The 17967-nt window shown below is 26.8% G+C and overlaps 1 protein-coding gene across 1 annotated transcript in view; it reads right to left on the reverse strand.

Moving 5' to 3' along the window:
* LOC101237623 (uncharacterized) overlaps positions 1–17967 on the reverse strand; it is a 100591-nt gene that overhangs the window by 60868 nt on the left and 21756 nt on the right. The window contains exons 5-6 of the mRNA XM_065794522.1: positions 8938–9226; positions 8541–8883 (exon numbers count right to left, since the gene is read on the reverse strand). Of these exons, the coding sequence (XP_065650594.1) occupies positions 8541–8883; positions 8938–9226 (632 nt within the window). The remainder of the gene's footprint in view (positions 1–8540; positions 8884–8937; positions 9227–17967) is intronic.

A 17967-nucleotide genomic window follows, 5' to 3' on the forward strand; every position in this document is an offset into this window, starting at 1 on the left:
AATGAATAAGGAGTTTTATCTTCTTGCCAATTAAAGAAAATTGATTTTGGGCCTACTAAACACATAGCTGACTTTACTTTTGTAACAAAGTACTTCAAAGCAATTGTCTTTAGCACTTTAACTTGGGTTTTTTGTAACTACATAATCTGAAAGTGTGGCGGTAATAATTGCAGCTCCAGCATCATCAAATACACCATTTCTGTCACATTCTCTGGCAACTGTTGGAAAATTTATCATGTTTCTGCCAGATTCACAAGCTAATTCACAGAAATGTAACAACTGATCATCATCAGCATTGCTCTGAGTGTCATTTATAAACTTCTTCCCACCAGAACTAATTTCTGCATCTAAATCAGAAGTGATACTAACTAATGCTTCTGGACTGCTTTTGCTAGACAAAAAAAGTCATAGTATTTCTGTTTCTTTGTGCTTTTTTTAAATACTTTTGTTAATATAAAAGTACTTTCCTTATCTAAAGGACCAATAACTATATTTTTTTCACTTCATTGATTTATTAAAAGTTCATGCTCAAGTACTGGAAATTTTGGTATTCTTGGACATGTGCAATTACTTAAATTAAGTCATTGATTCCACTTTTCTTATAAGAATTATTCTCTAATTATTGCGCAAAAATTTTACTTTCTGGTGCACTCTTGTTGCAACTGTTACAATGCACTCTTTGCATTGTAACAGTTGGAATGCCAGATTTCAACCAATGTTGGTTTTCAGAAACTCTAGAAACTTTAAACTGTGCTTGAATTGGTAGTCTTGGGAAGTTGTAATTTAATAAAAAAATAGTAATGCAGGAAATTTACAAGAAGTAAATTCACATTCGATTAACAGTTGCTCTTGTAACAGCCTTAATTTGCAATAGATATCAAGATAATAATAATTTTCTAAATAAAAAAATATCTTTAACAGGTGATGCATAATTTTTAGGACAAATTTTAGTTTAATTTTTCTTGCTAGTTAAACAACCACATGATTTTATATGCATAAAAAATCAATGAAATGTTTTTTTTTATTATTTAAAACAAATTTATCAAAAATGAGGTTTATTGCAGTGAAATGAGAATTTTTCAAAAACATTTCAAATATTTTGTGGTAAAAAACCATGATATAAAAAAAAGTGAAAAATCATTTTGAAAGAGAAGAAAGAGTAGAAAATACTATAAAAACTTTAAAAAACTTGAAACATCATTTTAATCATTCATTTTCTGATAAAAAGCATTTTGGTCTAGACTAGAAAAAAGAAAGCCAAGTTAGAGAGACTTGTCAACAACCAAAAAAAAGGTCAGAGAAAATTGAGTTTTAAATTTAATGTAAATTCATTGAGAATTGGCCTTAAATTTAAAAAAGTGAATATTCAATACAAATAACATGAAAAGACTCCCAAATACACCATTGAGCAACAAATAAAAGCAAAGAAAAGAAGCATAAAACTTAATCAGTTCTATAAGACGAAATCACTTTTGGCAATTGCTGACAAGAAATACTTTGGTTTTGCAGGTGATAAAATGAATAGAAAAGCTGAATATTACACAGAAATCAAAGAAACATGCCAAGAAAGTGTTTGCTTTGTGGGAAAAGATAATTTTAAAAAAAACTAACACATGATTTTATATGTATAAAAATTCTATGAAAAAAAAACTAATAATGTGGATTGCTGTTTCTAACCGTTTAAGCCATTGTCTAAGCCATGTCTAAGCCATTGTTTTGCACTTCCAAAGCTGAAGCAATCAATGCATCAATTTGTGTTGCTGAATGCTTAGAAACACAACTTTTCAATTCATTCACAAGTATCATGACAATTTTTACAATTTATTTTGGCTAGATTTAGCAAATTCTTATAACTTTAAAAAATTTTCTAAATTTAATAGATAAACATGTCAAACTATGTCGATAACAAATACTACTCACCAAATGTGTTTCAAGCGCACAAAAATTAAGAACATTTGAGGGCATTCGCCCCAAAAATGTTGGCTAGCTTAATCAGAAAAAGCCTTGATTGATTGCATCAATTTAAAACTAAAAGAAATTGGTTAACAGTTGACTCTGAAAGGTGTCAAAGCACAATAGAGATTTGGAGATGGAGTTTTTTTAATATAAAAAATAACTTATTTTTAATTGCAAATAAAAAGATCTAAATAGTTTTTTCTTTATTTGCTAATATTAAAGTTTTTATTTTGTTCGATAACTTATGCATTAATTTATTATTCACTTTGCAGAACAGAATTTTAGAAGTAGATTTAAATAAATTTTATACCAATTATTTGGTGTATATATAGATATTAGAAATCTTTTTATATTAATGATATAATATTCTATATATATTAAGAAACAGTAAATTTTTTACAATTTATTCTAAAGTAAATAAAAAATTTTAAAAAGTGCTGGTTAGAATCATTACAAAAAAAATGTAATAATTAAAAAAAATAGTTAGAAACCAATTTATAACTTATTAACATTATTAATTGTTCACTGAATACATAATAATATTTATTATATGATCATAGAAGAGTAACTTTGATTGGCTGTTATATAATATATCATAGAAAAATAACTATGATTGGCTATCATAAGATATATAATTGAAAAATAACTATGATTGGCTATTATTTATTATCTCATAGAAAAATAGCTATGATTGGATATTATTTTTTATCTCATAGAAAAATAACTATGATTGGCTATTATTCATTATCTCATAGGAAAATAATATAATAGTCATATAACAGTTATAGTTATTTTTCAGAAAAATATTTGAACTTACATTTAAAAACTTATGATCAAATTAATATATATATTGCAATTGTATATAATAATTATTGATAAAAAGCTTAAAAATTTGAATTTCAAGTACCCCACCAGCAAAAGAAGGCCAAAATAAATTGATTACTTTTCTGTTTTCCTCATATACACAAAGGCAACCGTTTATCATAATTCAAAATAAAACTTAATAATTTTATAACAAAAATTACTAAGTAATTTAATAATGATTAAAAGAAGTTTAGAAATGCACAAATATGCTAAAATAAGGTCCTTTAGCAACAAACGATGCCAAAAAAATTCAATTTTTTTTTCCTATCTAGCTTATTGTCAACGAGAAACAATTAACACTAAGTTAATTTTTATAACCAAATTGCTTTCATTAAACACTGACTAAACTGCTATTAAAAATAAAATTTTTACACTCAGTCAATTTTTTTTAAATTTTTACACTATTCAAAGTTAAATTTTACAGCCAAATTGCTAAGTACTGATAAAAAGTATAAAAATGGTTAATTAAGGCCATTTGGAAGCAAAGATAGACACTAAAAAAATCCACTTTTTTTTTCCATCTACCTTATATTATTCAGGAGCAACATTTTATCACCATTCAAAGTCAAATTTTTTAAGACCTACCTAATATGTATGTGGGTGTTGTGTACACACACACACACACACACACACACACACACACACACACACACACACACACACACACACACACACACATATATATATGTGTTTGTATATATGTATATATATATACATGTGTATATATATATGTATATATATATATATATATATATATATATATATATATATATATATATATATATATATATATATAGTATATATATATATATATATATATATATATATATATATATATATATATATATATATATATATATATAAATGCAGTAATGGTGTAGTGGTAGAATGCTTTCTTCATAAGCGAGAAGTTCTGAGTTCGATACCCACCACATCCCTGGTAGTACCACGCTCAACTTGTTTCTCTGCAGAGCTGTCTTGTTTGCAAGGTTTGTGTTTTAGAGTTAATTAAATAATTTCCTGTGTCCTAAATCAATGAAATTTTGCTCAAAAGTAATAAAAATTAGTTTTATTTTGATTAAATTTCAAAAAAGGTCACCCACATCACAACTTTTTTTTAAATGGTATTTAAGTAGTATTAAGCAGTAGCATTATGACTTTTTGAAGTTAAGATGTATTTAGAAATTTCTAAAACTTTCTAGAATATTCTGTCTTCTAGAAGTTTATGGATATAAGCAAGATCTAGACTATATCAGCTGCCTGATAGAGCAATGCTAATTATATGTGAATCTATATTCACCAAACGGCAGTCATATAATATAGAAGTACAATAGCACTTATATTATTATTGTCTTTAAGAAATAAAATTCAAGTATTATTTTCAATCATAATGACCTATAAAAAAAGTGCTTCCATTGTAAAAAAAAAAAATGGTCTGGATAAAGAATCTGGTATGATTCACATAGCAAATAAAGAATTGTTCCACTAGAAGAACAACCACTGTAAGATAATAGCAGGATACCACTCAAAGTTCAAATTATTCATTGCTATCTGTTCCTGGAAGAATCCATAAATGAGAGACATAAAAGCAAATTGAAGCAACAAGTTTATGGAAAATTAAATTAAATTTTCTATATTTATCAATCGTAGAGGCAAAACTGGATCAAGTGCTGAAGACGTTCGATAAATGTGTAAAACAAAAAAAAATTGAATAATTGAAAGTAAAGACAGATAGGTTAAACAATTGAGAAGGCTGCTAGTTCAAAAACTGTCTATCTATCCAAATTTCAACTTTCAAATCTGAGTCTGAGATAGAAGATCAATAGTCTGAAGGTTCAGAAAAAAATCCATAAATAACAACAAGGACAACAGCAAAAGCAAAACTGTAACCAAGTTAGTCATTTTCAAAGTTATCAATCATACATCTTCAAAATTATCAACTAGCAATACAGAAACCATTTGCCAAAAGTTCTTAATCTTTTGCCAAAAGTTCTTCATCTTAAGATGTGATTGACATTCAGACACCTTAACAGTCTTTTAAATTCAGATCAACTATTAAAAAAGCTGTTAAACTTAAAGAAGAAATGAAGAAAACACTACGTTTAGAAAACTGGTCACTGCACTTTAATGGTAAATGGTATTAGTCACCAAGAATATCAAGTGTGAGAGTTTAAAAATAAACAAAGAGAATTTAATTTATAAGCACTAGATCTACTAGATGGAGAAACAGATACGGTTGTTAAAATGATAACAGCTATTCTCAATTAATATAATTTATGGAAGAGTATAAATATGATTGTAGCAGACACGAGAAATGTATATGCAAGATGAAGAAATGGGATTGTCATTCAGTTACAAACAGGTTTTACTGAAAAGAAACTGGAAGAAACATAATTCATTGGTTGTTAACATCAAGTTCTCAATTGAGTCTTTTGCATAGTAATGGATGAAAAAGTTCCCTAATATTGAATATCTGTTTATCCTGAAACTTTTAAAAAACTACAAACTGCTCAGAAAAAGTTTCAAGAATGTGATTACTGAAACAGCAGGATGGCGTGATGATATAAAATTTCTAATTCATTTAACTCAGGTATTCCGCTTTTTTAAGCAATCTGGAGTATTTCATGAATGAAATTTCAGAAAATATCTAAATTAAATAATGAAAGATGGAATTCTCTAGCAATATTAGCTATTTTTGGATTTATTTTTCTACCAAAGAGAGGAGATGTACTACTTGACAGTAGATTCATCTCGTAAAGATAGGCAGACTATTGGTTTACTGACCAAATTTACAATGCTTATGATTATCGGAAGCTATCTAGCAGCTTGCACGGTCAAGAAAAGGCTCAGGGAAAAAGTTTTGAAATCAGGTCCCTCAAGACTGAAAACTTCTTAAAAAAATCAGTAAGCAGAATGAGCAATCAAGTGTCTTCAAGATCTTTTTGATATCTGTAAAAATAAAAAGAACCTTAGATTTATTTTGTCTAGCAAAATATAAAACATGCTTTAATTAAGCTGAATACTACACAATACTTTTTTGATATGTAAAGTAGCTTTTGTACTTGTAGAATTGTTATTTAAGTTTGTAATTTTATATTTATTTGTAATTAAGACTTTGTAATTTAGATTTGAAAAAATTAGAATTAAAAAGTAACGATCATAAAACTGTTTAAAATTTTATCTATACCATATGGTAAACTCAAATTTTTGATTTGTCACCTTCTTCAAAAACAAAATCAAATTATTAATTACTATTATTTTTTTTTCATTTATTTTGTACAAATACTAATCAATTTATGAACCAGAAACATGGGGTCACAAAAAAGTCATAACCATAGTATATATATATATATATATATATATACATACATACATACATACATACATACATACATACATACATACATACATACATACATACATACATACATACATACATACATACATACATACATACATACATACATACATACATACATACATACATACGTACATATACAAATATATATACATACATGTATATATATATATATATATATATATATATATATATATATATATATATATATATATATATATATATATATATATATATATATATATATATATATATATACATATATGTGTGTGTGTGTAAATAAATCTTGTTAGCATTTCTGATGAGTCTTATTTAATGAAACACACTAAATATGAAAAAAGTTTGATAAATGATTTTTTACTAATTTATTATTGCTCTTTAAATACACTAACATATTTATGTAAAATATATTAGTGTATTTTACAAATAGAGTGCTCAATGTTCTTAAAGAACAGAGCAATAATAAATTAGTAAAAAACACTTATCTAACTTTTTTCTTCAACTTTAAGTTTCACCATTGCTGAACCATCAGGAAGAGTTACTAAATCTCAAAAAAAATTCAATTTATAGAAAAAAATATTTTACAGGAAGTTATAAATTATTATAAAAAAAAATTTTAATTACTATATTTTTTTGGCTAACGGGAAGTTACAGAAAGTAATTATTAAATAAATTTCTTTGGAATGGGGATAGTTTAATTTGGTCATTTGTTTTTATAATTTCTTAAGATGTATTTATTTTCGTGCCTACATTTAGAAATTAATTCAAATTTTTTATTTAATAAATTTCCCTGATTTAAATGAGTAATTATTTCAAATTTTTTTTGCAAACATAACATACATTTTTTGGAAATGTTATTATAGGCAGGGGCAGATTTTAGAATAGATCATTGTTATTTAAAATTTTTATTTTTTTCTTTTAAATCCCAAATATATTTTGACAGCATAGTCTCTTTTGAATATTTTTTGTGTTTAAACAATTTTTTGTGGTTGGCATAATGTTTTTTCCATTTCCCCTCAGTTAAGCCAATATATTGTTTATCAGGGTTATTTTGCGATGAAATAATGCACTTGTAAATTACATTTTTCAAAAAGCATTTTCCATTTAGAGGGCAATCTATTTTTTGTTTACAATTACAATAAACAGTGTTTTTTTCTTTTATATGTTCATTTTTATTAATTAACGCCTAGTTGTGGCCTTTTATAATTCCTTCTAAATTTTTTGTACAACTATAACTTACTTAAAGTAAAAAAAGTTAGATAAGTGTTTTTTATTAATTTATATATATATATATATATATATATATATATATATATATAGTTCTATAGTTTGTTGGCTTTAGGAAGAGCGGAAGGAAAAAAGTGATTCTTACGCCAACACATACGTCACTTTTAATTACTTTTGACTTTCGTCCAACATTTCCGTGTTGGACGAAAGTAAAAACCATTAATTTAATTACAAATTAATCGTTTTTTAAAAAAACCACAAAAACGCAAATTTAATTGACCAGAATGTTTTTAAAAACATTCTGAATGTTTTTATAACATTTTGAATGTTTTTAACAATATAAACAATGTTTTTATTTTTATTTTTTTTAATAAAATATTTTTATTTTTATTTTTTTTAATAAAATGTTTTTATTTTTATTTTTTTTACTGTAAATCATGCGCGGAGTGTTGCTACATCGACTATCTTATAGCCTGACTCGCAAGGAAGTGCTGCTACATCGACTGACAAATAGCCTGACTCGCAAGGGAGTGCTGCTACATCGACTGACAAATAGCCTGACTCGCAAGGGAGTGCTGCTACATCGACTGACAAATAGCCTGACCCGCAAGGGAGTGCTGCTACATCGACTGAGGGTTTGGTTGGGGCAGGCAGTCTATCATTATTAAAAAAAAAAATTCCGGTCTTGCATTTTAATTTTTACTTTTTGTCAACAAAATATCGAAAAAACTTTCGGACAACATCTAAGGGTTCTATATATATATATATATATATATGTATATGTGTGTATATATATATATATATATATATATATATATATATATATGTATACATATATTTATATAAATACATATTTATAAATATATATATATATATATATATATATATATATATATATATACATATATATATATATATATATATATATATATATACTATATATATATATATATATATATATATATATATATATATATACATATATATATATATATAAATTAATAAAAATATATTTATATATATATTTATATATATTTATATGTATGAATGCATGAATGTATATTTTATTATGACACATAATGTGTGATTATGTGCGTGTTTTATTAATTTTATAACAGACTGTCTTCAGTTTTACCTCAAAATTACTCATAGCAGCATAATGGATTGGTCTTTTAAAGTCCATATCATGTGAATTAATTAAAGAAGAACTTCCATTTTGTAAAAGGACCTTAAGCGTAGAACTATGACCATTTTCTATTGCTAAATGAAGAACATTTTTCATATTCATTTCACTTATGGCTACACTTGCTCCACATTTCAATAAATATTTAGCAGCATCACTGTGACCTTCTGAAACAGCTGACATTAGTGGGGTAAAAGAATCACAGTCTTTAGAATCAATTTGTGCTCCTTGTTCAATTAATACTTTTATTATGTCCAATCTGCCAAACTGACATGCCCTGCATACAAAAAACATACTAAATTAACAGTGTAAAATATTATCACTTCAAAGTTTATTTTAAAATTCGTACTTATGTGTAGGAGTCATATTTTGGTGATCAAACACATTTATTTTGGCATTATGTTCTAACAAATATTGAACCATATCTTTATTGCCATTTATTGCTGCAAGATGCAACGGTGTATAATGTGCAGCAGAACAAATATTTACATTGGCACCAATAGACACCAAGGTCTTTACTATATCTAAATAACCTTCCCGAGCAGCAATGTGAAGTGCAGCATCTTTTTTTTTAGTTCTTAGATTGACATACTTTCTTTGTGTTTCTTCCCAGTTCTCTTCATCAACTATTGCAAGAGCTAAACATAATTTTTTCACATCGTTGATGAATTATCAAAAATTGAAGTAACAAAAGTGTAATATTTTATAATTTCAATATATATATATAGGGCTACCATAGTCTCGATTTTTACGGAGGAGAGCCCAGCGCTAAACTAATTAAAATTAAAACTTTTATCGCGTTCTCCAGCGAAAAGATCAGGACAATGGCAGCCCTATATATATATAACATGCTGATAGATAATATATTATAAGAGTTAGGTGTAAATTATGTTTAATTTCAAAAAATAAACTTAAAATATATTAACTTAAAGTTATATCAAATAAGATTTTTTTTTTTTGAGTTAAAATATTATTGAAATTTAAATAACTCAAAACAGATAAATGTTTTACAAAAACATTTATAAACTTCATAGATTTTATATAGCTTTTTATAAGTTATAGCTTATTTCTTTTTTATCATTGTACCTTTACCTATTTAACTACACTATTTGTATTTTTTCTTATTTGTCTGTGTTAAGTTTCACCTTATTCTTCTTTGTACTATTCTTCTTTCCTATTTGTAACATGTATTTTATTCTAGCGTGTGCTCAGTTTTTCCACATTCTTTTTTTCTTAAATCTTACAAAGTTTCTACTCTAAATCTATTTTCTATGGAAAAAAGAGACTCATTTAATTTTATATATTTATATAGATATGAAAGTTTTTACTATTACTTTTAATTTTTAAACCCTCATTTTTTTTATAGGTTTTTCACTCTTGTATCACAGTAAAATTTATTGGAACTATTAAATTTTGTAACAAAAAAAAGTTAATTGAGTAATTAACTCGCTAATTGAGTAGTTAATTTGCTCCCTTATTTATTTGATACAAAATAAGTCTTTGTACTATTTTTATTTGATACTAAATATGTCTGAGTACTAATTTTACTTGATATTAAATATGTCTTTGTACAAATTTTATCAAATAAATCAAACACATCAATTTATATTGTTGGTCTAAATTCATTATCATGTATCTCAAAAAAATAAAGTTTTTAGTTTAAGTTTTGCTTTACCTGAACTGAGCTGATGCTATGATGAAAACTCAAAACTTTAAAAATTTAAAATTCAATACACTTTGGAATAACTATTTTTTTCTGATTTTTTAAATACCTTGGTTTTAACAGACTGCGTATTGGTAAATTCAAGTTTAAAATTGAAATCAAAAATTGCATTTTTTGAGATATGTAATAACTTTTGACCATCAATATCCAAAACAGTATTGCATAATAAGATAAAATAAATATATCTACAATTATATCTTGTGTCATTTTCATTTAAATGATTTTATAAAGAAATAAGTGATAACTTTTTCATACATCCATACCAAATGTTGAAAGTTATACGCTGTACATTTAAATCATCCAAAGTATTTGATAAAAAATTAAACAATTTGAAAGAAGTTGCAAAAACATTTTAGCTTATTAATGTTGTATATTAGGATGCATTCATGAACACATGAACAACCCATACCAGAAATTACTGTAACAGTTAACAGAAATTACACAAGCCAACATGTGCAAAACATTAAGCAAACACATAATTTAATGAACTATTAGGTAAATTCCATTTACTCACTATAACTTGTAGCAATGATATTAAATTACATGATAAAAAAAAATACTAATTCATAGTTAATCACTTTATAAACTACCAAAAAGCATATTTAACTCAATTAGTCACACACCTAATAAATTATTATCAAATATATAAAATGTCAACAAATACATATTTATTAAATAAATCACTTTATAAACTACAATTATTAACTATATAGTATTTAAATTTAACAAAAAAAGTATTTAAAGCTATTGCAAGAGTTAAGAACACATTAACTTAGAATACAAAAGTTACTTAAAACAACTGTTTAAGAATAATTTCCAAAACTTTAGTACTCTCTAGCATTTTTAGTATAGGCCAAGATACTTCAGTTGGATGAGGAGCTGCAATTAGTTAATTATTACCAAGCCCTTACCAATTAATTAATAATTACCAAGCCCTTAGAAGCAGAGAAAATTTGTTTTAAGATTTCAAATCAGTTTACAACATGCTAGTAAAGTTAGACCCAAATAAACGTGTTGATACAAATGGAGTGTGGGTACAGTTGGAGTGAATGTGTGGGTACATATGAAGTGAGCTCTTTGGTATTAAAAAACTGTTCAGTTTTATTAGTCGCATCCTAAGGCCATATATTAATACTTTCAATGCATTCATATACAAGTTCAGATCAGTTTTAAAAAAAGTTATTTAAAAGCAGTCGGCTAGAGATGGTAATTATTGTCTAATTGCCTTCATATGTCATTGTTAAGGTAATTATTGGCAATTATTGTCTAATTGTCTTCATATGTCATTCATATGTAAAGGTATTTTCAAAACAATAAAGTTTTTACAAAGATACAACAACAACCTCATAGAAACTTAATATCAATGAGTTAAGTAAAAGAAAAGAAAAAAAAAGTGAAAAAAAACTTTTGATGAAAGCAAAAGATAATGTTTTTACAGACTTTCATAAAGCATTTTATTTTGCTTTTCAGTGGTATTTAATTCACAAACTTTATGCAATTGCCTTATGCAATTAATGATCACACTTTAAAATGGATTATTATGTTTTTCAAAAATTGCAGACAAAAATAGAATGCTACAGGGACTTGTGCTCTATCCTAGTTTCATCATATTATACATTAGTGAACTTCCAAAATTTTTATCTACAGTAAACAAACTCTATGCACATTATACTAAATTATTAGAAAAAATAAACAATATTGACAATAAAAATCTATTATAAGATTATATATTAAAGATGAAAAACTGGATAAATGTTTACACACATAATTTCTTTAACTATAATGATTTAAAATGTTAAGTAATACATTTAGCAAATCAAATACTTACCACAAATAAACAATTCCAATAAAATTAAATTAAGTTATTAAGCATTGCAAACAAAAAAGAATGAAAACTAGGGGGATGAGAAAAAGCAAACTTTTTATAATGCTTTTAAGGTTGAGCAGAAAGGTTACCACTATAAATTAGTTATTTTTGTTCAAAGTTTAATCACCCTAGAATAATATTTTCTGTTCTGACAAGTAACAGTAAATTCAAAATTTTAATAAAATTGCCAAAATCATTTTTTATTAAAAATTCTTTAAATGTCACAGCACTTTGCAGTAGTGTGCAAGAGTTAATTACTGTGCAAAGTTTGATGCCCCACAAACAATATCTTCTGTTCTGGTAAGGAGTCTGAAATTAACCAAAATTTGACAAATACATTGAATTTTCATTATTTAACTAATATTTATTTGACATAAACCAGAACTGTCATACACTCATATGTTATAATATAAAAGAACTAAAAAATAGAAGCTAGCAAAAGAAAAAGTATTCTAAAGTAAAAGTACACCCATGTGTGTTTTGTTATGTCTTTAGATTTTGTACTGTTTGAATTCAAGCATGGCTGATTTCACATCTTGATTTCAGTGTGGAGTGAATCATTTCATCCTGTTTTTTATGAATGCACACTTTCTCCGATGCCTCTGTAATCAATTATACTGTCTTTCAGCAGCTTGTGTGTGGTATGGGAACTTTGTAAAAGTCCTGTAAATTGGTATTAGTTCTTCCACTTTTCAAATCTTCTGTTGTCACATCAATTCTTAGTATTGGTAGATCTACTGTGCTGGAAAATCAGTCAATTAGTTTAATGCAGTCATCTGCTTTAAAGTTTCTAATCCCAATGTGACCAACCATCTAACATGATTCTTGTGCTTTTATTGACTCTTCAAATGCCAAGGGTATTGATAATTATTCTCTTATCAGCCAGCATTGCAACCAGAATGTTTTCTGGAGATGCAAAGTAAGCACTCTGAGCAATCACTGGATCAATGATGCTACAGTTAACTTGATCAAGTACCTGGATTACTGAATGAAATGGTAATGATGACAGGCTCTATCCTTAATTAAATTATGTATTTTGATTTGGAACCAAAATGGCACATTCCCTCTGATAACAAACTCAAGTACAGTATGATGATTTTGTGTGGATTGTATTCAACACGTTGCAAGCATTGTTCTTATATAATTTACTAATGCAACGTTGCCAACAGTAAAAAATCAATGTTGGCATAATTTGTATTCTCAGTTACTTGTATAATAAATGTGAAGTTTGGTTTAAAAATAACTAAAAAGTCATTCATTTTGAATACTTTTTGAAAAAGTTCATCCAAAATGATCCTTAATTTCTCTCTGGGTCCCATATAACACTGAAAAATATTTCAGTATATGTGATAAGGATCATCTAACAGGAATTTCAGTATATGTGATAATGGTCATCTAGCAGGAATTTCAGTATATGTGATAATAGTCATCTAACAGGAATTTCAGTGTATGTGATAAGGATCATCTAACAGGAATTTTAGTATATGTGATAAGGATCATTTACCAAATCAAAAAAAAAGATAATAAATACTAACAAGAGCTGTTATAGAGGAATGCTATTACTTGGTGAAAGATCTAGCTATATTGATTATGTTATTTTAGCTTTAAGATCAAGTCTGGCTATTGTTGAAAGTATTTACAATTATATTACAGCAGAAGTGTGTGGAGGTTTAAACCATATTCTTGTTCTAGGGTGTGATATAACAATTATAAATATTAGAGTTCACAATAGGGTACTATGTTGTCTACATTTCAACAAACCACCTCTCCTTGATTTCTTTGAATCCCTTAATGGTCCCACCTCCAGACCCACAATATACACTAGCTGTGTTATATATATTAGCTAATCCCATAATTTTTTTTCTACAAACAATTTTTATGTGGAGTGATTAATGAGTGGCGTAGAGGCCATATTTATATGGAAAATATTTTTATTTTTTATTTTTTCTTAAAAGAAGTACTCGCACCGATTGTTCGAAATTACACTTTTTATGATTTTGGACTAAATTTAGAGCAATTTCCAAGCATTGGTGCAAATAGACTCTGATGTCAAATCCTGTTAATTTGTTCAACGTTATTTTCTTAATGTGTTCCTGTACCAAAAAAAAAAACACTGAGCTTATTAATTTAAGAAATATGTTGTACCTATCTTTCACTGGCTACAACAGATAAATTAACACTTTAGCTATTGTAAATTGATTTTTTCTTGATCTTTGAGGTTTTTTCCAGTCATACAACAAACTTTATGATTTCAACCTCATTTTGGTATCAAATCATGTTTTTTTAAAATACTGGAACCTTGGATCAAACAAATCCAAATCCAAAAAAGTTTTTTAAAAGATTGGGTAAAGGATTTGTGATCTTTTGTTGTAAACTAAAAACCAGATCAAAACGTTTAAATGTGATTCAAAAAGATATATACACATTTTTTGTGTGGTTATTTTAGGTGCTCCAAAAAGACCTAATGGTTGCATAATAAAGAATTGCAAAAAAGCATTTAATTTGGAAGTTTACGCTTGCTTAATGTTGAAAAAAAGCCTAGAGCAAAGCCACAGATCAGTAAAGGATCCAGCATTTTTTAGTGTTTGAGGTAGCTAACAGACATGGCACAAACTCCAAACATTTTTATGTTTATACTTATGCCAAATAATGATGCTTTGCAAGATATGGCAATGATTGAAGGCTGTGAACAAAAAAAGCCCTAAAATTTCATCCCACCTTTCCCAAACGTGAGAGCAATAAGTTGGGTAAATAATTTTTTTGCTATTCTTAACTAAGTTTATATTCATCAATAAATTTTTATTGATGAATATAAACTTAGTTAAGAATAAAGTTTTATAGTATTATATCTCAGCATTCATAAAATACGACCATATGAAGTTTAAACCCCCCTTCAGTTTGAGGGGGTTACAAACTTTATATGGTCATAATTTTTGAACGCTTTGAGATTGTAAAACAATACTTAAAATTTATCAATGAATATAAATTTAGTTAAGAATAGCAAAAAAATTATTTCATCAACTTGTTGCTCTCATGTTTGGGGCAGGGGGATAAATTTTAGGGCTTTTTTGTTCCCAGCCTCCAATCATTGCCATATATTGCAAAGCATCATTATTTGACAAAAGTATAAACATACAAAGGTTTGGATTTTGCTCCATGTTAGCTATCTCAAACACCAAAAGATGCTGGATCCATCATTGCTACAGATCTCTTGTTTCTGAAGCAAATTTGCTTCAAAATTCAGCGTTTAAACGCTGCAAATGTACAATAAATATTTATATAAAGATAAATTTTCAGCTTAAGGCAAATATTTCAAGAAAACATGTAAAAAAAATAATTTTAAAATATACTTTTAAGGTTAAGAGTTTGCAGTTAGGTCTCGAATCAAAATTCAAATTATAAAAACCATTCAATAATGAGAAAGCAAGAAAGCAGTTGCCTTAGCTAACTTAGCTATTGATTCCCTTCTTCTTCTTTTTTTAATGGTTTTTTACAAAAACTCTTTATTTGAAGTAGCTTTTGAAGCTTCTCCAAGCTCATCACACGCTATACATTATCTTGAACAAATTTTACTGAAGCACAGCAAAATTGAATTTTTTATTACAAATTATTTTTCTTAAAACAAGAAATACGTTTCTTGTTTGAAGAAATAAATACCCTACTCTACATTTATTCTTTAAAACAAGAAATATATTTCTTGTTTTGAGAAATAAATTTCTTAAAATATGGTCAATAGATTTACGATTTTGATGTGAGTTCTAATGAGTTATTAGCAACTTTGAAAGATTTTAAAAGTTTTGGAATTTATTGTATCCAATAAGTATGAGGGAGCCTCATCCGTAGGCATTTTTTCAAACTATGATATCAACCTAGAATATCAAATATTAACTAGTAGTCTGGTGAAATATACAACTCAAGATTCAACTGAGGCTGGTCTTTGTCAACAAAAACTGTTTTCAGAATGATTTCAGCTTTGATTCTATCCATATTTACATTTTATTGGACTTTTCATTGTTTTTGAATACAGAACTTTTTACCATTTTTATATTGTGATCTCGGTAAAAAGACGCTAACGCTAGCACCAAACATCTCTGTCATTTTACCATGATTTGAATTTCACCTCTGCAGCAGGCTCAATATGCATCTTCCTACAGTTTTGCTGATTTTAAAAATATAAATTAAAAATAATGCAATTTAGATAAAATAAAGTTTAAAATGACACTGCTAAAAACTTATTACATTTACTTTTGACAAGTTAAAATGACATATGCTATTTCTATTGATTCCATTTTTATTATATTTCTACTGATTTTAAGAAAAGTCTGTCATTAGAAAAAAAATTGGTTTAGAGTTATTTTCTTTAAATTTTACATCTGATTTTAAACCATTTTGCAAACCATTGTTTTTATACAATTTGTTACATTATGACATAAATTATTCTTAAATAATAAGATAGAATCAGATAAGTCGCAGATTAAAAACTGCAATGCCCTGGAGAGAGTAATGTAGTCAGCCATTCTATTGATCTCTTTGAGTATTTTATTCCTCAGAACAAAAACCCTGCCTGATTTTAAAGAAATGCAACTTGAATTTCATGAAATTCAAGGCGTGTGAATATATATATTATATATATATATATATATATATATAATATATATATATATATATATATATATATATATATATATATATATATATATAGATATATTAGGGTTATGACTTTTTAGCTTTTTAAAAAAAAAAAATTTCTCCTGTCATAAATCAATGAGTTTTTGTGAGAAAACATTGAAAACATGTTCAATTCCCCTAGGTTGAAAAAAAAGGTCACACCGCAATTAAAATTATGAACCGTTATTTATTTAATCTTGTTACTGCTACTACTAATACATGTGGCTTTGCTGAGAACCATTTCAAACTTTGAATTAAAAATGTTTAGAACTTTAGAACATTTTTGAAAATTCCAGAATATTTTAGACAACTTTAGAATATTTTAGACAACTTTAGAATATTTTAGACAACTTTAGAACATTCTGGAACAATTTAGAACATTCTGGAACAATTTAGAATATTCTAGAACAATTTAGACTGTATATATAGCTACTTATCTAATTTTATAGTTTTTACAGAAGCAACACATGGCGACATACAAGCCTAGCGATAGTAGCATTCAAAAGAACAAGGATGTCTGAACCAATATTCTGGTAAAATTTGAAGACTCTCATAAAAGAAAAAGAAGAATATTTACTAGAAGAAACGTGTAGAATGCCTCTCCAAAAGCAAGTTATTGGATGCTACCATTTCCTTGGACCAAAAATCAAAGGTAGAAAAAGCGAATAGCAGAAATTTCCAAAGAAGTCACTAAATTGTGGAAGAATAAACTGAATTTTCCTCATGTATCTTATATGAGCAAAGCTTGATAAAATACTGAAATGTTATGATAAATGGGTCAAGAAGGGTAGCAACAAACCTCTTGATGAAATTTTTGACATTACTAAAGCGGATGGAACATGGTTATCTTCAGAGTACAAGCAATTGTACCATCTCCAAGTGGAAAGCAAAGAAATAGTGGGATACTCTACAAGCCAAGCAGCCAGTAAAGAAACAATCCATCCCTCTAAACGATAAAAAATTTCTAATAGGTCATCCAACTCATCATCTTATTATCCTGATTTTAGTGATTCTGACTCTGAGGCTGACAACAGTGAATATGAAAACAATGAAGAAAAAGAAGATGAGACACCAGGCAGAAAACATCATAAAAGCAAAATTGCCGTCAACTTGGTGACCTA

The sequence above is a fragment of the Hydra vulgaris genome, chromosome 03 (genome assembly GCF_038396675.1).
Source record: "Hydra vulgaris chromosome 03, alternate assembly HydraT2T_AEP".
Classification (NCBI taxonomy): Eukaryota; Metazoa; Cnidaria; class Hydrozoa; order Anthoathecata; family Hydridae; genus Hydra; species Hydra vulgaris.